This window comes from Bos indicus, chromosome 20 (genome assembly GCF_029378745.1).
Source record: "Bos indicus isolate NIAB-ARS_2022 breed Sahiwal x Tharparkar chromosome 20, NIAB-ARS_B.indTharparkar_mat_pri_1.0, whole genome shotgun sequence".
NCBI classification, from domain to species: Eukaryota; Metazoa; Chordata; class Mammalia; order Artiodactyla; family Bovidae; genus Bos; species Bos indicus.
Window position 1 is genome coordinate 4,009,770 of NC_091779.1, and position 21,779 is coordinate 4,031,548.

The 21,779-nt window shown below is 48.8% G+C and overlaps 1 protein-coding gene across 2 annotated transcripts in view; it reads right to left on the reverse strand.

Annotated features, from left to right (window-relative positions):
* Positions 1-1,932: 1,932 nt before the first annotated feature.
* SH3PXD2B (SH3 and PX domains 2B) overlaps positions 1,933-21,779 on the reverse strand; it is a 122,034-nt gene continuing 102,187 nt past the window's right edge. For both annotated transcript variants that reach the window (XM_070774524.1, XM_070774523.1), the window contains 2 exons: positions 21,198-21,323; positions 1,933-8,363 (listed from right to left, as the gene is read on the reverse strand). In XM_070774524.1, coding sequence (XP_070630625.1) covers positions 6,765-8,363; positions 21,198-21,323 — 1,725 coding nt within the window. In that variant the 3' untranslated portion in view covers positions 1,933-6,764. The remainder of the gene's footprint in view (positions 8,364-21,197; positions 21,324-21,779) is intronic.

The following is a 21,779-nucleotide window of genomic DNA, read 5'->3' on the forward strand; positions in this document are numbered from 1 at the left end:
ACACGACTGAGCACGCAGGCTCGCAACCAGCCAATAGCATGTACTCAACAAAAAGTAGGCCTTTCCTCTTAATTGCAGCTTTAGGTTTTGGAAACAGAAAGTAGTTCTTGAGTATGATTTTGAATCCAGGAAAGAATTACATCAGGATAAGAAATGTGCCTAGATTAGCATTTGGGAGGAGTCATATTATGGGGTAAAAAAGTCAGTTTTAGGGTCAGACATGCCATGTCCTAGCTATGCAAGACCTTCAGCCAGTGTCTTCACCTTCCTGAAATTTAGCACCTTCACAGGTGTAAAATGCAGTATCTACTTCACGGAGCGTTCTGAGGATGAAATGAAAGTGTAGGCAATGTGCCCCCAGGCCTGGCACACAGCAAATGCTCAGAAAAATAATGGTGACATGATCACATTAGTATGACGCGCCATTTTTGAACACTTATACAATGCCAGGCAAGCTGCTGAGTTTGGACATTTCTTCACAGTGCAGCATGCAGACCATTTCCTCACAATGTACTTAAAAATTTTTTTATTTGGCTGCACCGGGTCTTAGCTGCAGTACGTGGGACCTTAGATCTTTAGTTGTGGCACGTGAACAACTTAGTTGCTTCACATGGCATCCAGTTCCCTGACCAGGGATCAACCCGAGGCCCCCTGCATTGGGAACGCAGTCTTAACCACTGGGAAGCCCCACAATGTACTTTTAAAGGATGCAGATTCCTGCTGATTCTGACCTTCAGGGGCTGCAGCCCAGGCATGCACACTTTGGCAAGCCCCCTGACTAAATCTTCTGGTCACCAAAATTTGAGAACTGGTGACTGGGAGGCATGGGGGTTGCAAGATGACGAGGTGTCACACCTGGAGCAGATGGACATGAACTAGAGAAGGAATGGGAAGAGTGGCCCCTCGATATGAGCTTTACCCCCGAGTTCACCACGACCCCTTGGAGTGTTTGCAGCTGTGGGTGAGCAGGCTCGTGCTTGGCATGGCATTCCTGCAACAGGAGAGGAGGACTGGTGAGTATGCCAGTGCCAAGGCAGACCCTGAAGGAGGGGAATGGTAAGAGACCCCTGAGAGACAAAGTCGTAACTCCTGACCAGTTCCCATCCCAAGCCATGAGGCTGTGGGGCCGCTGCGCACCTGCCCTGGGAAGCCATGCCGTGGTCATTAGCAGTTGTGCTCTTGTGACTAAGCCCTCCTGGTTTGGGAGATTTGGGAGAAAATGCTCCTTGGCGGGGGGGAGGGGAAGGAGCAGGGGGTAAACCACATAATGACTTTTCTTATGGGAACAGAGTTTAATATATGAACAAAGATGATTCTTATGGTGCACCAGAAGATCACAGCTTTAGACTGTTTCCTCCAAGGCGGGATGAATACTGTATATAAACGCTCCCCCTTGAAGTTCTTCTGTTGCAGGGGCTCTGCTTGGTTCCATTCTTCTGTTCTTAGGAAGGTGGGTGGTCACGTCCTTTTGTTTAAAGATTCACCTGGGACCGAGGAGGCTCCACACTGGTGGTTGGCTTTTCCTTAGCTCAGCCCTTTGGAAAGTCCAACAGGCAATGCTCTCCGCCTCCCAGGAGAAAGCGGCCTGGGCAGTCCTAACCCTGGCTACACCCACCACCTCCCTGTCCATCAGCAGGCAATGCCAGAGAGAGGTCCAAGCTCTCTGAACACATAAAGTTTTCCATCTTTAGACACCGGGCCAAGATGGAGGAGACCCAGCAAATACAAGGAAGCTTGCTCTTGGTTTCTGAATACTGCAGTTAAAAGAATCAAAGTGCACAAGAGCCCAGAGAGAAGTCATCCCTATTTCTAAGCAATGCCCAAATCGAGCTCACACAGGCTTCTGCTTTCTGATCTTTGAATCCAGGCCAAGACGTGAGGGCACAAAGCTACTCACCCTTTCTTCAGCCAAATAAAATCCATAGACACATCTTCACAATGAAGCTTGAAACCAGTCAAGCACTCTTTATTAAAAAAAAAAAAAAGAAAGAAAAGTCTAATGGTAAAGTATATAGTTTATACATGCTACAGCTAACTCATTGTTCATCGCCCCTCCCCCTCACATTATATATGTTCATGTATTTTTTTGTGTGTGTGTGAAAAGGAAACAAAAAACACCACCAGAATTTGTCAGCTTGCCACGGGTACGAGGAGTACTGAGATACCCAGAGACCTCCAGCATCGTCCTGGGAGCAGACACCAGGTGGTGGGCAATGCTGTCAGTGCCCACTGTTCTGGAGGCATGCCAGAAACATCCTAGTTACTTGGTGGCTTCCTGAAGCAGGAAATGTGGGTTGTAGCCAAGGTGACCATTGTGTCATCACCCCCTGAGAATGAAGGGGGCTGGCTATTAACGATTTCTTGGGCACAATGGCATAGACAGGCACACACCGGGATAAAATATGGACACCTTTAGTTGTGTTAGGATTGCTTATTGCTGTAGTAAGCCTGGCAGGGGCACCTCCTTTTGTATGTTTATAAAGACCCGGAAGTGAAGGATGCTGGCCGTGGCACTGGGTTTGGTCTCTTTAAGGACAACAGAAGTTGAGTCCCTTGTCCCCGAGTGGAGCCAAAAAGGCTGACTTTGGAGTATAGATAGAAGTGGCAGAGAAGGTAGGATGCTGGCACACAATGGGTGGCTTGAGAACTTGGCAAGGTAGCACCAGAAAGCCGATGTTACCCCCAGGGGCTGGATGGTACAATCTGGGGTTGGGCCACTCTGGAGCCCATTCGATTTAACCCTGCAGGTCCACAGCTCTGTGATCTTCACGGGCTGAGGTGCATCTGGACGTGAGAAGCTTAGCCGAGTTAGGAGCAATTCCTGCAGGCCACGGGAGGGCTCTCTGCACCCTCAGGCCTCAGTGCCAGCCAGTCTCCTCCTCTTTCAGGCCCCACGGTCTGACGATAGATCATCTTTGGTCTATGGCATATATGACTGTTTGCAGCAGAAGCCCTGAAGGGTGGGCCTGGGAAATCAAGGAGGGGACAAGACTGCCACACGTGACTCAGGCTGTTTTGTGTCCAATGTCACAGCCCAAAGTGAAGGGCGAGACCTCCCAGAGAGCAGCCTGAGACTCAAACAGAGGATGGGAGCTGAGCCGGGCCACGCACGCGCCTGTTCTTGATGTTGACTTGCCAGCTATTTGAGGGCAGGAGCCATTTCTTCTCCATCCCACTGAGTACAAACTGAATGAATACTAGACTGTCCCATCTCTCAGCCTAAGCAGAGGGCCTTCCAAACTGGGGAGATTTGGCACCGGTCCTTTAATGTGGCAAGTTTGTTTTCCTACATTCTATTTGATGAGGAAATCCCCAGTGTGCCCAGAAATGTTTTAAGGCCAAGAACTTGGCCTAAGAAACCAATCACAGCGAGAGGCTTTGACGCCTAACACACCTCCTGGAAGCCTGGCAGGGCTCCAGCTGCAGCCCAGCTCTCCCCAAGTCTCATCCTGAGACTGGGACATAAATCCATCAAATGGCAAATAAATTCAGAGTAAAAAACTTGAGCAAAGGCTTATTTTAGGTCCTAAAACTGTTTTTCCCAAAGATTTAGTGTTACCACGAGCTGTAGTCTTACCCTAAGATGTAAGATAAGATAGCCATCCCAAGGATACCTGCCTTTTTTGGACTGGCATTTGGCCTGTGACCTACTGACGTGTGTGACTGTGGGGCCGGGGAGGAAAAATCTAAATTAAGAGGGAGGGTCACTGCTTCCCTGAAAGCATCATCAACATTTCACTGCTGATGGCAGAGGAAAGGTCATGGGCCCTGGGGAGAAAAATTCCCGGATTCAAGTCTTGGCTTGGTCACTGTTTGGATGATGCTGGGCATGTGACTTCATCCTCTGAACCCCAATGTTCTCACTGCAGATTGGGGCTGACCCTATGCACCTCACAGGGTTGAAGCGAAGAGGATGTTAAAGGAGGGAGTGTTGAGCACCGGTAACCTGCCCGGCGCTCGGCACGGCAGATACTCCTACGGCCCCACGCCATTCCTATGACGTGTGCCACGGTGGTGACTCCAGGTCCAGGAAGTTTGCATTTGTTCCAGCAAAGGCTCACAGAGTGGTGGCTACAGTCCTGGATGGTGTAAACCTAGGTCCCCAGGGGAGGACAGCGAGGGAGTGCCCCTGGCCACCGGGACCACCCCTTGCAGCTACCTGGGGAAGTGCTGTCACTGCGATAGGAAGAGCTGGAGAGACAAGACTCAGGCTACAAAGGCATCCTCAAGAAAGAATGGTGAAGAGAGAGGAGTGTGGCTTTAGTACCTTCAGTTCATGTCAGAATAATAGTAAAAAGGCGAATTCTTTCAAGTGCAGGGAAAACTTTCTGCCCTGGAAAAGGGAGAAGCTGTCCTTCCCACCTAGCTGACCCCTCAGAGGAGGAGATGAGGTCAATGACAAACCCCTTCAGTGGAATCCGCACACAAGAACCCAAGCTTTCACAGCCAGGCATGGAGCCACCCACGGCCTGGTCTTTACTCAGCGCCTGGCACATGGGCTCTCACAAAATAGTGAAAAGTTTCATGAAGGCAGAGAAAGAATTGGAAAAAAAAATTGAGAGTTCTGTCTTTTGAAAGGTAGTCAAATCCTACATAACAGCTTCACAAATGGTGTTTAAACCAACGTGGGTCAAAAACAGGGAAACATGCTACGGAGCCTCCCCCAAGACGAGGTGACCTTGGAGGGTGGGTGGCCCTCTCCCATTCTCTCTCCTGCCTCTGGCTGCTACTCACCCCTGCAAAGTTCTGGGCACAGGGCCAAGGGGCAAGCGGGTGCTGCAAGGGAACCTTGGAGCCCTGCCCCAGACTCTGGGGTGTGGGATGTACAGACCTGCTGAAGGAAGGAATAAAGATGCTACTGTGGATCAGGGGAGGCTCCTTCTCCTGCAGCAGCGTCCACAGCCCACGTGGCAGTGGGGGCAGGGGGCAGGACGGGAGTCGGGGAAGAGCGTAGAGGACTGTCTGCACATCAGTCCTTGGCACTGCGAGCAGCCCCCAGGAAGCCACAAGAGCATGGCAGCAGATGACGGCTCTGAGTCAGAGCCTCTAGGGCAGGACGGGGCTACTTCCTGTCCTGCAGGGAAGGGGGGGATAGGGTGTGTGCTGCCCTCTCACGTCGTTCCCCAGCCCTACCCCAGCCCAGGCAACCTGGGCCACAGGCTGTGGGCTAGGAGCCAGAAACCCTGGGTCCTGATTCTTGTTCTGTAGTGTAACTGTGCCTCTGTGTGCCTCAGTGAACCACATCAGTCAAATGGGTGCAAGGGCTGCCCTGGGTTCCTTCCCACGAGACCACAGAGAGGGAGAATGCGTGGAAAAAAAAGAAAAGGAAGAAAACTACTCTTCGAGAACCAGAGAGCAGCAGGAAGCAGCAGCAGAGAGAGACAGAAGGTTCTGCCTGGCCCCTGGGCTCCGCTATGGGGCTACTGCTTAACTCTGCTCTGTCTGCTGGAGATCCAGCCGCTGGCCCTTGAGCCACTGGGGCCCCTTGGGACTGGCATGTGAGACCACCTTGGCTCCCCTTGCTTCATAAGCTCTGTCCCCCGGGGGCACAAGCACAAGAGCAGGAAGCAGGGCTCCGTGGCAACACCAGGGTGCTGGGCAGCCCCTGGGTGGTGCAGCTGTGGGGGTTCAGGGCAGCCTTTAGCAGATGCCACAAGGGGTTGGAGGGGTGGTGGGAGCGGGAGCAGCCACGTGGCCCCCTGACACACACCCATGGCAGCCCGCCGGTATCTCCCTCTCCCCCGCCTGGTTGGCTCTCACAGGGCACAGGCATGGAGGTCAGGCCAGCCTAGACTCACACCCCCTTCCCTCCTCTTCCCAGCTAGTGTGCCCTTGGGCACACCGAACCCCAGTTTCCTCATCTATAGAACAGGTACACTGGATCAGAGAGGGCTACTGTGAGGGCTCCACATGAAGGGAAAGTGCCAAGTACAGCGTTTGGCACCAATTAGCTACTCAGCAAAGAGGAGTTCCCAGGGGGTGTGGCCTGTGAAGGGTCCCCTTTCTCAAACGAACTTTGAGATTCTGGCACTAGGGAGGCAGAAGTGAAAGGCCCCCCAAAAGCCTTGGGGATTCTTGTTTAAATGCATTGGATTGGACCAGAGTCTGCAGCAGGAAAGTGAAGCATGCTTGTAGCTGGCTGCACTCCTCTAGAACTGATCACGGTCCCAGCACAGAAGGGAGGACGGCTGGGCGGGCCTCCAGGCCCCATGCCTGGGGCAGCTGCATCTGCTTGAACCTGAGAGGCCCGGGGACCTGAGGCCTTGGGCAAGAGGACACCTTCCTGGGATCAGCAACAGAGCCGACTTCTACACGAGAAAGTTCTTTCTGGGACCAGGCATTTGGGAAGCGAGTGAATCAAGTCGCTGGACATGAACGAACTGGGTAGGAAGCTGGGGACATTCTTAGGACTCTGTCTGATCCGAGCAACGAGAAACCGTTTCTGCAGTTTCTCCAGATGATGGGTTCTGGTCCCAGAAGCCTCAGAGAGTCAGGGTCCCACTGCTGGGTGGGCAGCAAGCTGTTGGGCAGGAATGCCACTGGCCTTAAGGCAGGGATGTTGAGTCAAGAGAAAGGGGTGTGGCCTCGAAGCCTCCAGGGGATGCTATGATGGGAGGGATCACTCTCCAGCCGGGAAAGAAACCACAGTATTCCATTCTTCCTTCCTTTGACGTTGCGTGGAGGATGATAAATTAAGAGGCATATTAAATATGTGGGTAAAGCCAGCAGGGACACGCAAGACCTCCAGGCAGGAGAGGAGGCAGCTAGGGCTTCTTTCTGAGATAGTTGGAAGGAATCCACCCTTCCCAGGACGGGGCCCCACTCTGGACCTGGCAGAACCACCAGCCGCTGCTGTTCTTTTCCCGGACCTCGAACACCGTCCCCTCCTGGAAGCTGCTAGTATCTTGGTCTCCTTCAAAGTTGGCCACGGCCACGTACAAGTCCTTCGGGCCGTCGGTGCTGGGGAAGGGGCCTGCAGCCACTTTCTCCTTGTTTTCTCCCGTCTTGCCCATCATCCGTGGCCCCAGCCCACCTTTGCCTCGCATGTCATCCTGGCCCCCTGAGGAGTTGGAGAGAAAAGGTTTGGCTTTCGGGGGGACAAGCAGGGCCCGGCCTGGGGCAGGAGCTGCCTTGCCTTCACTGCTCTCCCGCTGCGGCCCTCTGACCTCTGGAAGGGGCCCTCTGACCTCTGGAAGGGGCCCTCTGACCTCTGGAAGTGGACCTCTGACCTCTGGAAGGGGCCTAGATGATGAGGAGGTTTTCTTGGGGGGTGGCGGTCTCCGAGGTGGGACCACAGGTCTCTGGAGGGATGCCTCTTGGAGAAGGACTGGCGTGGCCTTAGGCACAGGATCGGTGGTCTTGGCTGGCCTTGGAGGGGCTCTGCAGGGCGCCTCCTTTGGGCTGGGCCCCTCCTGCTTGCTCGTCCTGTCCTGGGCACGGCCAGGCCCCTCCCCTGGAGGGAAGCCACGACTGAAGGCCCCATCCTGGCCTCCTCCCGCCTGGTGGCTGCTCTCTCCGTCTACAGAGGCCTTCTCCTGGGACTTGGCAGGCCTGAGCTTGCTCCGGAGGTTACAGATGTCCACTTGGTCTTCGCCCTGAGGTGGCTCTGTCCTGGGGGAAGGAGCTGGTTTTGGCCTAACCTGAGGTTTGGACTTCAAGAAAAGGTTCTGGGGAACGGCTTCCGGCTTCTCCTCCGGCAGGCCAGCTTTGGATTTGGAGATAGGTCGCAGGCTGGGCTTCTTCACCTCCTTGGCCAGCACTCTGTGGCCGCACTCCAGCCCTGTCTCATTTTTCAGCTGGAACAACTTGCTTTTCTCAGGTTTGGGCTCTGCTTTCCTGCTGTCCCGGGCTGGCAGGGTGTGTTTGGCTGGGATCATTGGCAAGATCATGCCAGGTGGCTTGGGTGAGGAACCCCTGAACTGCTCCATCCTCTGCCGCTCCTGCAGTTCCTCTTCCGACTTGATGATGGATTCTTTCCGGGGAGGGAGGCTGGGTTTCTCCTCCAGGTCGGGGTCTGAGATCTCCTCGTAGCCTGCACACGAAGACGTGTCTGAAGACGCCTTCCTCAGCACCTCCTTACCACCCTTCCAGTCTTTGGCCCACGGCGTCCCGGAGTCCCCTGCGCTGTGCGGGGCGTCGGGCAGGGGCCGGGAGGGGCCGCTGGCTTCACTGCCCGAGCTGTTTTCCATTGCTGCTGCGTCCCCCAGCCGGAGCTGTGCCACCTCGTTGGGCAACGGAGCCAGGAAGTTGGGTCTTGAGGCATTGCTAGTCTTCTTATACTTGTCAATGAAGGTCGCTGGGGCCCATCCCTCCTTATCTTCAATCTGAATGTACCACCAGCCGCTTAAGTTCTTCTCAATCACCTGAAAGGGAGGGCAGAGGAAAGCTCTGAGTAAGAATGGAGGCAGGGCCAGGGGCCAGGGTGGGCCGGGAGAGCCCACGTGCGACTGAGGCTCTACAATCAGAGACTTTACATTCGGCAGGTTCCCAGACTGTATCTACCAGGCGGACCATCTATGGAGACTGCTGTGTATAAGAAACATCTTACACAGGGGTAGGTGCTTGTCTACTTTAGGATTCCTCAAAAAAGCAGTCCTTGAGACATGAACTTTGGTGTAGGTAGGTAATTTGACAGATGGTTCCAGGAAGCGGAAGTGAGGAAAGGGAGGGCCAATTAGGAACAGGTTAAGGCTCTAGGCCTACTACTACTACTAAGTCACTTCAGTCGTGTCCGACTCTGTGCGACCCCAGAGACGGCAGCCCACCAGGCTCCCCCATCCCTGGGATTCTCCAGGGAAGAACACTGGCGTGGGTTGCCATTTCCTTCTCCAATGCATGAAAGTGGAAAGTGAAAATGAAGTCGCTCAGTCGTGTCCGACTCTTCGCGACCCCATGGACTGCAGCCTACCAGGCTCCTCCGTCCATGGGATTTTCCAGGCAAGAGTACTGGAGTGGGGTGCCACTGCCTTCTCTGAAGGCTCTAGGCCAGCGGGGCTTAATTCCACAGGACCCTATGAGAGACAGTGCAGAATCAGACACGGGGTGGGGACACTGACCTCCTGACTCCTAGTCCCCCCACCGCCTGGACATTAACCTCCCCCCTTTCGGGGTGGTGCGCTCAGGCGAGCATAGGGGGTGGGAAGCAGTCAGGGGGCGGGGATGCAGGGCAGTCCACCAGCAGCATCTGCTAAAATTCTGAAGTGGTTCAAGACAAACCCCCAGTACAGCCCAAACTAGCCTTGATCATTGCTCCTTTGGTTGAGCACCAGACAAAGATGCTGGCTGGTGTTTACAGGCATGGTGTATGAAAAATGTGCATCGTTAACTGTGGGAGTCACACCCGCTCCTGTTTGGATACAGGGGAACTGATGCTGATGGAAGTTTAACAGACCCCCCTCTCATCTCTCTATCCCTCTGGGACACAGGCTCATTGACTGGCTCATTGACTGGAATGGTGGGTAGAATCACTCATATTATTTAAGATCTTATGTTTCCTGTCTCCTTTTTGTTTAGAACCATGTGGCTGAATTCACATGGGTGAAAAATGTACATGCTCGATATTATGGGCTGCATTGAGGCGCCTCCCACCCCCGCCCCGCATTCACACACTAAGCCCTAACCTCCCTACCTTAGACCGTGACTATATTTGAAAACAGAGCTTTTAAAGAGGTAATTAGGTTAAAACAGGGTCGTTGGGGTGGGGTTGTGAATTGTTATCCTTTTAAGAGGAGATTAGGACACAGAACATCCAGCGTGAGGGGAGACCACGTGTGAACCCAGGGAAGTGACCGGCTGTGAACCAAGAAGAGGCTAAACCTGACACCTTGACCTTGAACATCCAGCCTTAAGAATATGAGAAAATACACCTCTGCTGTTTAAACCAACCAGTCTGTGGTCTTTGGTGAGGGCAGCGAGGGCAAACGAATACACAGCAGTACGTCAGCAGGCTCTGTGCACAGGAGAGCTGACTAATCATTACAGCCACCCGAGAAGACAGGGATTTTCACGCCATTGTCCACTTGCAGAGCTGAGCCCCATGAGAGCTGAAGGACTCACAGAGGCTGACACGGAATATCAGGGGTGGAGGTGGGAGTCTAAGGCTGGGGAGCAGGCTCCAGAGCCTGGGTCTTTACCACAACCCAGCCCTGCCCTGGAAAGTGGACCCTGCTTGGGGCGGGGGGAGGGAAATGGTGCCTGAGGTGAGAAACCACTGAGGCAGAGGGCTGTGGGTGCAGTTCTGCTGTTGCACTCTGCTGCCCAGACCACAGAGGAAGGGCAGCCACAGACCCAGCGCAGGAGCAGAGGCTGGGCTTGGTTCTGGCCGCCTGAACAGCCCCGCTCAGGCCCGGGCCTGAGACGCCATGCCACAAAACAGAGAGGAGGGGAAGAACAATCACGCCCACGAGCAGGGTTTCCATGATGACCACAGAAGGGAATGTGCAGCAGCGCTTGGTAAAGGAGGGCAAATGCTACCTACTAGTAATTCAACTTCAGGGGAGAGCACTGGGAGCGCAGCAGGCACGTGGCAGGCAGATATTTAACACGTCCCATTGGAGTCTCTCCAGGAAAGGGTAATGAGAAATGGAAGTCTCTTATGTGCAGGTGGCCAGCGTCTTACCAACACATGCTAGCTCTGGTGATGATCACAGGTGATTCTTGGTGTACAAGTCATTGCTGGCACATCCATAAATTTAAACTCTAAGTATGTACATAAGCGAATGAAAACAGAACAGCAATCAAACTAATACATCAGGGAGGGTTTGCTGAGCTTACACTCTACCATGTACCGTGGCGGAAGCTCTAAACATTTTTGTTCGTTTTAGTTTTGTTGTTGTTAAAAGGTAATTTTAATTTATCCTTTTCTAGAATTTACTTTTATTTATTTATTTGACTGCACCGAGTCTTAGTCGTGGCGTGCAGGATGCAGCATGTGAACGCTTAGTTGCGGCCTGTGGGGTCTAGTTCCCTGACCAGGGGTGGAACCCAGGCCCCCTGGACCACCAGGAAGTCCCTGTGTATATGTGTTCTTAATCATCATGTATGGTAGTTTTCATTTACTAGAGAGAAGCTATGAGCTACTGTGAATACAGACATACCTTGTTTTCTTGTGCTTCACTCAATTGTGCTCTACAGATACTGCATTTTTTTTTTTTTAAACAAATTGAAGGTCTGTGGCAACCCTGCATTGAGCAAGTCTACTGGTGCCATTTTTTCAACAGCAGTTGCTCCCTTCATATCTTCCTGTCACATTTTGGTCATTCTCACTACAGGACTGGAAAAGGTCAGTTTTCATTCCAATCCCAAAGAAGTGCAATGCCAAAGAATGTTCAAACTACTGTGCAATTGCACTTATCTCAGATGCTAGCAAGGTTATGCTCAAAATCCTTCCGGCTAGGCTTCATCTGTATGCGAGAACTTCCAGATGTACAAGCTGGGTTTACAAAAGGCAGAAGAACCAAAGATCAATTTGCCAACACTCCTTGGATCACAGGGAAAGCTAGGGAATTCCAGAAAAACACCCACTTCTTTTTCAATGATTATGCTGAAGTCTTCGACTGTGTACTTGTTGTGTGTGCCTGTGTTTAGTTGCTCGGTCCTGTCTGCCTCTCTGCCACCCTTTGGACTGTAGTCCACCAGGCTTCTCTGTCCATGGAGTTTTCAGGCAAGGATACTGGACTGGGTTGCCATTTCCTCCTCCAAGGGATCTTCCTGACCCAGGGTTCAAACCCACGACTCCTGTGTCTCCTGCATTACAGGTGGATTATTTACCCAGTGAGCCGTCAGGGAAGCCTTTGACTGTGTGGATCACAACAAACTGGAAAACTCTTAAAGAGATGGGAACACCAGACCACCTTATCTGTTTCCTGAGAATTCTGTATGCAGGTCAAGAAACAACAGTTAAAACTGAATATGGGACAACTGACTGGTTCAAAATTGGGAAAGGAGTATGACAAGGTTGTATACTGTCACTCTGCTTATTTAATTTATATGCAGAGTACATCATCAGAGAAGGCAATAGCACCCCACTCCAGTACTTTGCCTGGAAAATCCCATGGAAGGAGGAGCCTGGTAGGCTGCAGTACATGGGGTGGCTAAGAGTCGGACATGACTGAGCGACTTCACTTTCACTTTTCACTTTCCTGCATTGGAGAAGGAAATGGCAACCCACTCCAGTGTTCTTCCCTGGAGAATCCCAGGGACGGGGGAGCCTGGTGGGCTGCCGTCTATGGGGTCACACAGAGTCGAACACGACTGAAGTGACTTAGCAGTACATCATGCAAAATGCTGAGCTAGATGAAGCACAAGCTGGAATCAAGATTGCTGTAAGAGACATCAACAACCTCAGGTATGTAGATGATACCACTCTAATGGCAGAAAGTGAAGAGGAACTAAAGAGTCTCTTGATGAGGGTGAAAGAGGAGAGTGAAAAAGCTTATTAAAATTCAACATTTAAAAAATGAAGATGATGACATCCAGTCCCATCATTTCATGGCAAACAGGGAACAAATGGACGCAGTGAAAGATTTTCTCTTGGCCTCCAAAATCACTGTGGACAGTGACTGCAGCCATGAAATTAAAAGACGTATGTTCTTTGGAAGGAAAGCTATGACAAACCTAGACAGCATATTAAAAAGCAGAGACATCACTTTGCTAACAAAGGTCCACATAGTAAAAGCCATGGTTTTTCCAGTAGTCATGTATGGATGTGAGAGTTGGACCATAAAGAAGACTGAGTGCCAAGGAATTGGTGCTTTCAAATTGTGGTGCTGGAGAGGATCTTCAGAATTGCTTGGGCTGCAAGAAGGTCAAACCAGTTTATCCGAAAGGAAATCACCCTGAATATTCATTGGAAGGACTGATGCTGAAAGTGAGGCTCCAATGCTATGGCCTCCTGATGCCAATAGCTAATTCATGGAAAAGACCCTGATGCTGGGAAAGATTGAAGGCAAAAGGAGAAGGGGACAGCAGAAGATGAGATAGTTAGATAGCATCATTGACTCAATGGACATGAATTTGAGCAAACTCAGGGAGATAGTGAAGGACAGAGGAGCCTGGGGGGCTGAAGTCCATGGGGCTGCAAAGAGTCTGACAGGACTTAGTGACTGAACAACATCATATTTCAAACTCTTTCATTGTTATCATATAAGTAATGGTGATCTGTGATCAGTGATCTTTGATGTCATTGTTACAAGAAGATTATGACTCGCTGAAGTTTCAGATGGCTGGTAACATTATTTTAAGCAATTAAGTGTTTTTAAAATTAAAGTCTGCACATTTTTTTTAGACATAATGCTTAATGGACTACAGTGTAGTGTCAACATAACATTTTTTTTTTTGGCTCTGCTGTTTGGCATGTGGAATCTTAGTTCCCTGACTAGGGACTGAACCCACAGTCCCTGAAGTGGAAGCATACAGCCCTAACCACTGGAGCACCAGGGAATTCCAACACGATTTTTATATGCACTGGGAAACCAAAACATTCACGTGACTCGCTTTATTGTAATTTGGCTTTATAGTGGTAATCTGGAACTGAACCTGCAATCTCCAAGGTTGGCTTGTAAAAGCAAATGCAAAATCATAAGAATGGAGATGAAAGAAAAGAGCATGGACTTTAAAACAGGAGAGATCTAAGCTCAAATCCTACCTCCACCACTTCCTAGATATGTAACTTTGGACATTTACCTAACCTCTCTTTGTCTCAAACACATGTATAAAATGGGCTAAACATATCATCAACCTCTTGGGACTTCTGTGAAGATTAGTTATCAAGGATATAAGGGATCTGCACAGATAAGTGCCTGTATCATCATATCATCACTAGTTAAACATGTCTTGAAGATACATAGACCACACAAAGAACTAAGCTATTCCTATAGCTATACTACTAGAATGCTGTGCTTCCATTAATGAATTCTGAACACTAAGATGGTGTTGAATTGAACCAGGAAGCAAAACTGAAAGAGAAGAAAACAAAGGATAACAGTGTTTATCATGTTAAGAGAAGACTACCTGGTTAAACCAAAAACTTTAGGGACAACTATTTCTCACCTGAGTCCTTCAAGTCACCACTGGCGGAACCTATGCCAACATCATAGAACAATAAAGCAGAGAAGTTTCAAGGATGGGTTACATCTGTGCTTCTGGAAAAGAATGCTGGCTATGTGAGCTATTTATTGGCTCAGCTTGAGCAAAAGCAGACAGGATAAAAGCCAGAAACAAGAAAGGGGAATGGGTCTGCTTGAAGTGGGGTTGGGGCCTTGAGGGGAGACTCCCCAGCTCCCCAGAAAACCCCAGGGATCCACTCACTACCTATGGCACACAGTCAGCCCTCAGCATCAGCACAGTGTCTGGGATTCCCTGGTGGATTTTGTAACGTTCTAAGCCAATGAGTGCTGGTACTTATCAGCAAATGTCCTGTTAGCTGGCATGCTCAAACAGTGGTGTGTGTTTGCACAAAATCCTGGAAACTCCTCGTCTTAAAGGAAAAGGTTTTATCATGGTTTTCAGCACTCTTGGGGAAAAAAGCAAAACACTTTTATAATTTGCAAAGCGGACTTCTGGTTTCAAGATGGGAGATGGAATGAACAGCAGTTTTCTTTTAGTGCAATAAAGCCAGGAAATGAATAAACGAACACAAAGCCAAGCTCAGAAGGAGGCAGACAAGAAGTCGGTGGACCAGGAATTGTGAGGAATCACTAATGGATGGAAGCTGTAAGTGGGGTCAGTGGCCCAGGAATGCTACGGGAGTTCTGCCGCAAACGGCCTGCCAGGCTTCCAGGAGGTGGAATCTGGGAGTAGTGAGGTCCGGGGGGAAGTCACCGGGGATTGATTACCCGCGATACCAGGGCAGAAGCAACCACGCTGGTTGACCCCTCTGTGCCCTCCACTCCGTTTCTGTAAAGCAGGTGGAGAGAATGAAGTGATTGCTCACAAGTGGAAACAGTGGAAAGGTAAGCTTGGGTCAGAGACATGACATTGCTCATAGTCTCTAATCTGGCCCTGAAGCCACTGGAAGTCAACCAGCCCCTTGGAGATACTCCCCAGCTGGGCTTTTGACTGTCTGTCGCCTCTTTTTGTACAGCCCAAGTACTAACGCCATGAAAAGAACTGAAATAAATACCAACACCACTGCAAAGGATTTAACATTGAGGAAAGAGATCATGAACAGTAACACATTTAATATTCTTAGATAAAGAACAGTATAGAAATCATGAAAGAATAGGCTATTGTGAAACATGAACAGGTAACTATGAAAAAGAATTGGTAAGAGCTTTTGGAAATGAAAAATGATAATTGCTGAAATAAAATAATAAAGAGACTGAATTGTTAAAAAAAAAACAATTAATGGACTAAAAGATGAAGCAGAATACGCCAGGAATGCAGAACAAAGTGATGAAAATGAAAAAACGGAAAGTTAAGCGACATGGAGTTCTCATACTGTTTCATAACCATTCCAGAGGGGAAGAATAAAAAGAGCAAAGATAGTCAACATTTAATTATGTACAAGTGGGAAATTTTATAGGTAGATCTCCTAGTCCTACAATTGGAAAGATCCACCATATACTGATCAGGATAAAAATAAAGAAAGGTACCTAGACATGCTGTAGAGAAATGCCAGCATTTTAAAGACAGTGAGGAGCTCCTGAGAAAATCAGAGGAATGACAGCTAATGAGAAAGAACAAGGAACAGGTGATAGCAGCACCTGGCTAGCAACGGTCGACGCAAGAAGAGAATGGAATAATCTGTTCAGCACGCCAAGGGAAGACGACCGGAATTCAAAAGTCAATCCCTGAAGAATCGGGGAGGATAACATTCACTCATCATAATGCCAGGAAAGCATTATGGGACGTCCCTGGTGGTCCAGCGGTTAAGGATCCTCCCACCAATGAAGGAGACACAGGTTTGACCCCTGGTCTGGGAAGATTCCCTGCTTGCTGCAACTAGAGAAAGCCCGTGTGCAACAACAGAGACCCAGCACAGCCAAAAATAGGATTAAAACAAGAAAGCATTCTGGACACAGATAAGGGCCTGCCCTCAGTTAAGGACTGAAATGTATGGACCCATCGTGCATACGTGTGTGTTTGCAACGCTATGGACTGCAGCCTGCCAGGCTCCTCGTCCATGGAACCTTTCAGGCAAGAATACTGGAGTGGGTTGCCATTTCCTCCTCCAGGGGATCTTCCCAACCCAGGGATCAAACCCATGCCTCCATGTCGGCAGGCGGATTCTTTACCACTGAGCCACTTGGGAACCCCATACAAACCCACAGAAACTACCAAAGGGTAGAGAAGGGACACCATTGTGAACCCAGGGAGGCTTCCCAGATGAGGCAGGGATATGAAGAATAAGTTGGATTTTGATATGCCAAGTTCCATTCAAAGAACGGCCTTGAGTGCTTTCCACGAGAAAGCAGGTAGTGGGCTAAGAGCTAGGTTAAAGGCAGAGAGGGATAGGGAAGCCTAGCGTGCTGCAGTCCATGGGGTCACAGAGACTCAGACATGACTTGGTGACTGAACAACAAAAGGCAGAGAGAGCAAGAGAGGTGGGGCAAGGGTTCAGACGAAAGCAGTGAAAATAAGGCTGATCAGTAGTGGGAGGAGGAACAGCCCTTGATGTGGAACGATGTTAAGGAACAGGCGTATGTTTCACACCAGAACATCAGTACATGTTTTGCAACAGCAAAATGGGAGAAGTGGACATAGAATTTATCTTGAAACCCAAGCAGGATATCTTGAGAATTTGCTCTGTGGACTTGAAGTTAGTAAGAACAGATTGGGAGAAAAATAATAGGAGCAGATAAAGACCCTTTTAGAGTCTTGGAGGTACTTCTACTGTCCCCTCAGTTTCTCTGTGAGAATTGGGATTTGAATTTTATAAAAATAAGTTTGAGAGGCTTCAACTCAGGTTCTTTAAATACCACTTCAGACAGCCCCTCTGATGCCTGCATGGACTGAAGAGCACAGGGTGTAAAGCAGCTTGGGTGAGGCACGGGAAGCAGCTCCTCCAGGGCTCACCAGGCCACTGTCCCGGGACGCGAGAGGAAGACAGAGGGAGGCAGGCGGAGTCGGAGCTGGGGAAAAATGGTGGGTGCTTCAGAGGTCTAGAAAAGGGACTGAAGACCCTTAGGGGACTTTCCTGGTGGTCTAGTGGTTAAGAATCCACCTTCCAAGCCTGGATGGGAGGGAAGTTTGGGGGAGAGTGGATACATGCATATGTACTGCTGAGTCCCTTGACTGTTCACCTGAAACTGTCACAGCATTGTTTGTTAATCAACTGTGGTGGTGTTCAGTCGCTCGGTCCTGTCTGACTCTATTCTTTGTGACCCCATGGACTGTAGCACACCAGGCTTCTCTGTCCTTCACCATCTCCCGCAGTTTGCTCAGACTTATGTCCATGGAGTCAATGATGCCATCCAACCATCTCATCCTCTGTCTCCCCCTTCCCCTCCTGCCCTCAATCTTTTCCAGCATCAGGGTCTTTTCCAGTGAGTCGGAACTTTGCATCAGGTGGCCAAAGTACTGGAGCTCCAGCTTCAGCATCAGCTACACCCCAATATAAAATAAGAAGTTGAAGAAAAAAAAAAAAAGATCAGCTTTCCAAGGCAGAGGACATGGGTTCTGTCTCTGGTTGGGGAACTAAGATCTCATATGCTGTGGGGCAACTAAGCCACACATGGCAACTAGAGAAGCCCACGTGGCATAGGGAAGCCCCAGCATGGCCAAAAAAAAGACGCTTAGGACACACACCACACTCATGTACTGGCTCATAATCATCTGTTCACTCTCTGTACCTGTCATTCATTCCAATGTGCGTTCACAAAGGAATGGCTCTCTGAGTACCTACTGCGGACCAGACAGGGTTAGAGGCGAGAATGAAGAGGAAAACATTCCCTGGTTTTCTGGGTATTAGCAGGAGGCTAGCGGGGAGATGGATTTTCATTGATTTAACAACATTTATTGCAAATCCACCATGTGCCAGGCACTGTGCTAGCTCTGGGGTTACAGAAGTAAAAAAACAGATACGGTCTCCATCCTCCTGAGATCCTCAAATACTGGGCAGATAACCAGCAGGCTGTCAATACGTCTGGTTCTAATCCGGAGACAGACAAGGGTTCAAATCCTGACTCTGTCACCTTTTGGCTGTGTGACTTTGAATAGCACCTTTTTTCTGAGCCACAACTTCCTCATCTGAAAAACAGGGATTGAACCATTCCTGCCTCATAAGAATAAATGATAATATGATTAAGGGAGACACAGCCTGCGAGGTGCTGAGTGCTGTGGCTGGCACCTAACTGCTTCTCCGTTACTTATGGACTTCTGTTCAAGCTCTAACCCCATGAGAAAGAGAAGAGAAATGGGAGAGGAGAAAAAATAAAAGAGAGAAGAGGCAAGTAGGGAAGGAGGTGATCAAAACAGAATACAGGTCAGTCACAAAGGCTGCACAGTATATGATTCCACGCATATGAAAAGTCCAAAATTGATAAGTCTCTGGACACAGAAAGCAGAGAAGTGGTTGCCTGAGGCTGGGGCAGGGGCACTGAGAGGGAATGAGGAGAAATGGAGAGGGACTGCTAATGTGCACAGGGCTTCTTATGTGGGTGATGAACTGCTCTCACGTTGATTATGGTGATGGTTGCACAACTTTCTAACTATACTAAAAAACCACTGAATTTTATACCTTAAATCACTGACTTGTATGGTATGTGAATTATATCTCAATAAAGCTGTTACCAAAATTTTAAAAATGCAGAAGTAGAAGATGGTGGCTATACCAAGAATCCCAAGTAGAACAAGCTTGTATACAGCAAAGGAAACCGTGAACTAAAGGAAAAGCCCACAGACTGGGAAAAAATATTTATATATGATGCAACTGACAAGGCTCAATTCCTAAAATAAATAAACAGCTCATTCAACTCAACAACAAAAAGCAAACAGGCTAACTGAAAAATGGGCAGAAGACCTAAACAGACATTTCTCCAAAGAAGACACAGAGATGGCCAACAGGCACATGAAAAGGTGCACACTATCACTAATTATTAGAGAAATGCAAATCAAAACGAAAATGAAATATCACTTCACATGGGTCAGAATAGCCATCATTAAAAAAAATCTACAAATCTACAATAACAAATGCTGGAGAGGCTGTGGAGAAAAGGGAACCCTCCCACACTGTTGGTGGGAATATAGATTGGTGCAGCCATGAGAAAACAGTAAGGAAATTCCTCACAAAACCAGTAGACCTGCCAAATGATTTAGCAATCCCGCTTCTGGGTACATATCCAGGGAGACCTCTAACTCAAACAGATAAGCACCTCAGTGTTCACTGCAGCACTATGAACAGCCAACGGGTAGAGACAACCTACAGGTCCACTGACAGATGATGAAGATACAGTGTGCGCACACAGAGATACAATGGAGTGCCACTCACTGACAGATGAGTGACAGATGATAAAGATACAGTGTGCGCACACACAGAGATACAATGGAGTGCCACTCACTGACAGATGAGTGACAGATGATAAAGATACAGTGTGCGCACACAGAGACACAATGGAGTGCCACTCACTGACGGATGAGTGACAGATGATAAAGATACAGTGTGTGCACACAGAGATACAATGGAGTACCACTCACTGACAGATGAGTGACAGATGATAAAGATACAGTGTGTGCACACACAGAGACACAATGGAGTACCACTCACTGACAGATGAGTGCCAGATGATAAAGATACAGTGTGTGCACACACAGAGATACAATGGAGTGCCACTCACTGACGGATGAGTGACAGATGATAAAGATACAGTGTGTGCACACACAGAGATACAATGGAGTGCCACTCACTGACAGATGAGTGACAGATGATAAAGATATAGTGTGTGCACACAGAGATAACAATGGAGTACCACTCACTGACAGATGATACAGTGTGTGCACACACAGAGATACAATGGAGTGCCTCTCACTGACAGATGAGTGCCAGATGATAAAGATACAGTGTGTGCACACAGAGATACAATGGAGTACCACTCACTGACAGATAATACAGTGTGTGCACACATAGAGATACAATGGAGTGCCTCTCACTGACAGATGACTGACAGATGATAAAGACACAGTGTGTGCACACACAGAGATACAATGGAGTACCACTCACTGACAGATGATACAGTGTGTGCACACACAGAGATACAATGGAGTGCCACTCACTGACAGATGACTGACAGATGATAAAGATACAGTGTGTGCACACACAGAGATACAGTGGAGTGCCTCTCACTGACAGATGAGTGCCAGATGATATAGATACAGTGTGTGCACACACAGAGATACAATGGAGTGCCTCTCACTGACAGATGATAAAGATACAGTGTGTGCACACACAGAGATACAATGGAGTGCCACTCACTGACAGATGAGTGACAGATGAAAAAGATACAGTGTGTGCACACACAGAGATACAATGGAGTGCCACTCACTGACAGATGAGTGCCAGATGATAAAGATACAGTGTGCGCACACACAGAGATAAAATGGAGTGCCTCTCACTGACACATGAGTGACAGATGATAAAGATACAGTGTGTGCATATAGAGATGCAATGGAGTACCACTCACTCATAAATAATGAATGCCAACTGCAGCAGCATGGATGGCACAGAATTATTGCACTAAGTGAAGTAAGTCAGAAAGAGAAAAACAAATACGGTATGATATCACTTATGTGTGGAATCTAAAATATGACATAAATAAACTCATCTACGAAATAGAAATAGACTCACAGACATAGAGAACCGACTTGTGGTTGCTAAGGGGAAGGGCGAGTAGAAGGAAGGATGAATTGGGAGTTTGGGGTCAGCAGATACAAAGTACTACATACAGTATGGATAAACAATGGGGCTCTACTGGATAGCACAGGGAACTATATTCAATATCCTGTGATAAACCATATGGTAAAGAACATGAAAAAGAAAATGTATGTAAGTTTTGGGTTAGTTAAAAAGTTTGTTCAGGTTTTTCTGTAAGATGGTATCAAAAACCTGAACAAACTTTTTGGCCAACCCAATAAACCCAAATCACTTTTTGGTACCACAGAAATTAACACAACATTGCAAGTCAACTATACTCCAAAAAAAAAAAAATAATTGAGAAAGAAAAAGAATCACAAGTAGGCAAAAGAACACCAGGTCTACTCACTTCAACCTTGAGGCCCGCCTGGAAGCTGATGCCATCAGGGATGGTCGTCTGGAATTCGGCAATGGTGTAATACTCTTCCTCCACTTGAGGTGGGATGGGAGGCTTGGGCAGGTTGAGACCTCGAGGCTGGTACAATTAAACACAGTGTTAAATCCAATATAACTCCATTCCCCAGTGCTGAATGAGGGGCTAAGGGACAGGGGCACACAATCACCCCTAAAGGGGTGCTGGTGGGCCCATTTGGATTCTAAGGGACAAAACAAAGGGGATCAATGACTATCATCTTCTAGATAAACCCTTCAGCTTTAGGGTGATAAGAAAAAACCTGGGACATTTGCCCACAGTCATGAAAATCAGGTGCAAGACAATACTCTCTGAACCTAAGAAATAGCGAGGGTTGTGAAATGAACACAGGTTTCCAAGTCAGACACACTGGTGTGACTTTGGGCAAAGCCCATCCCCTCCTGAGAGCCTCAGTTCCATCTCCTGTAAAATGGGGATAATAACAGGATCTACCTGGTGGGGTCATCCTGAGCATTCGATGACTTCACGTAGTGAAACATGAGCACACTGCCTAGCACC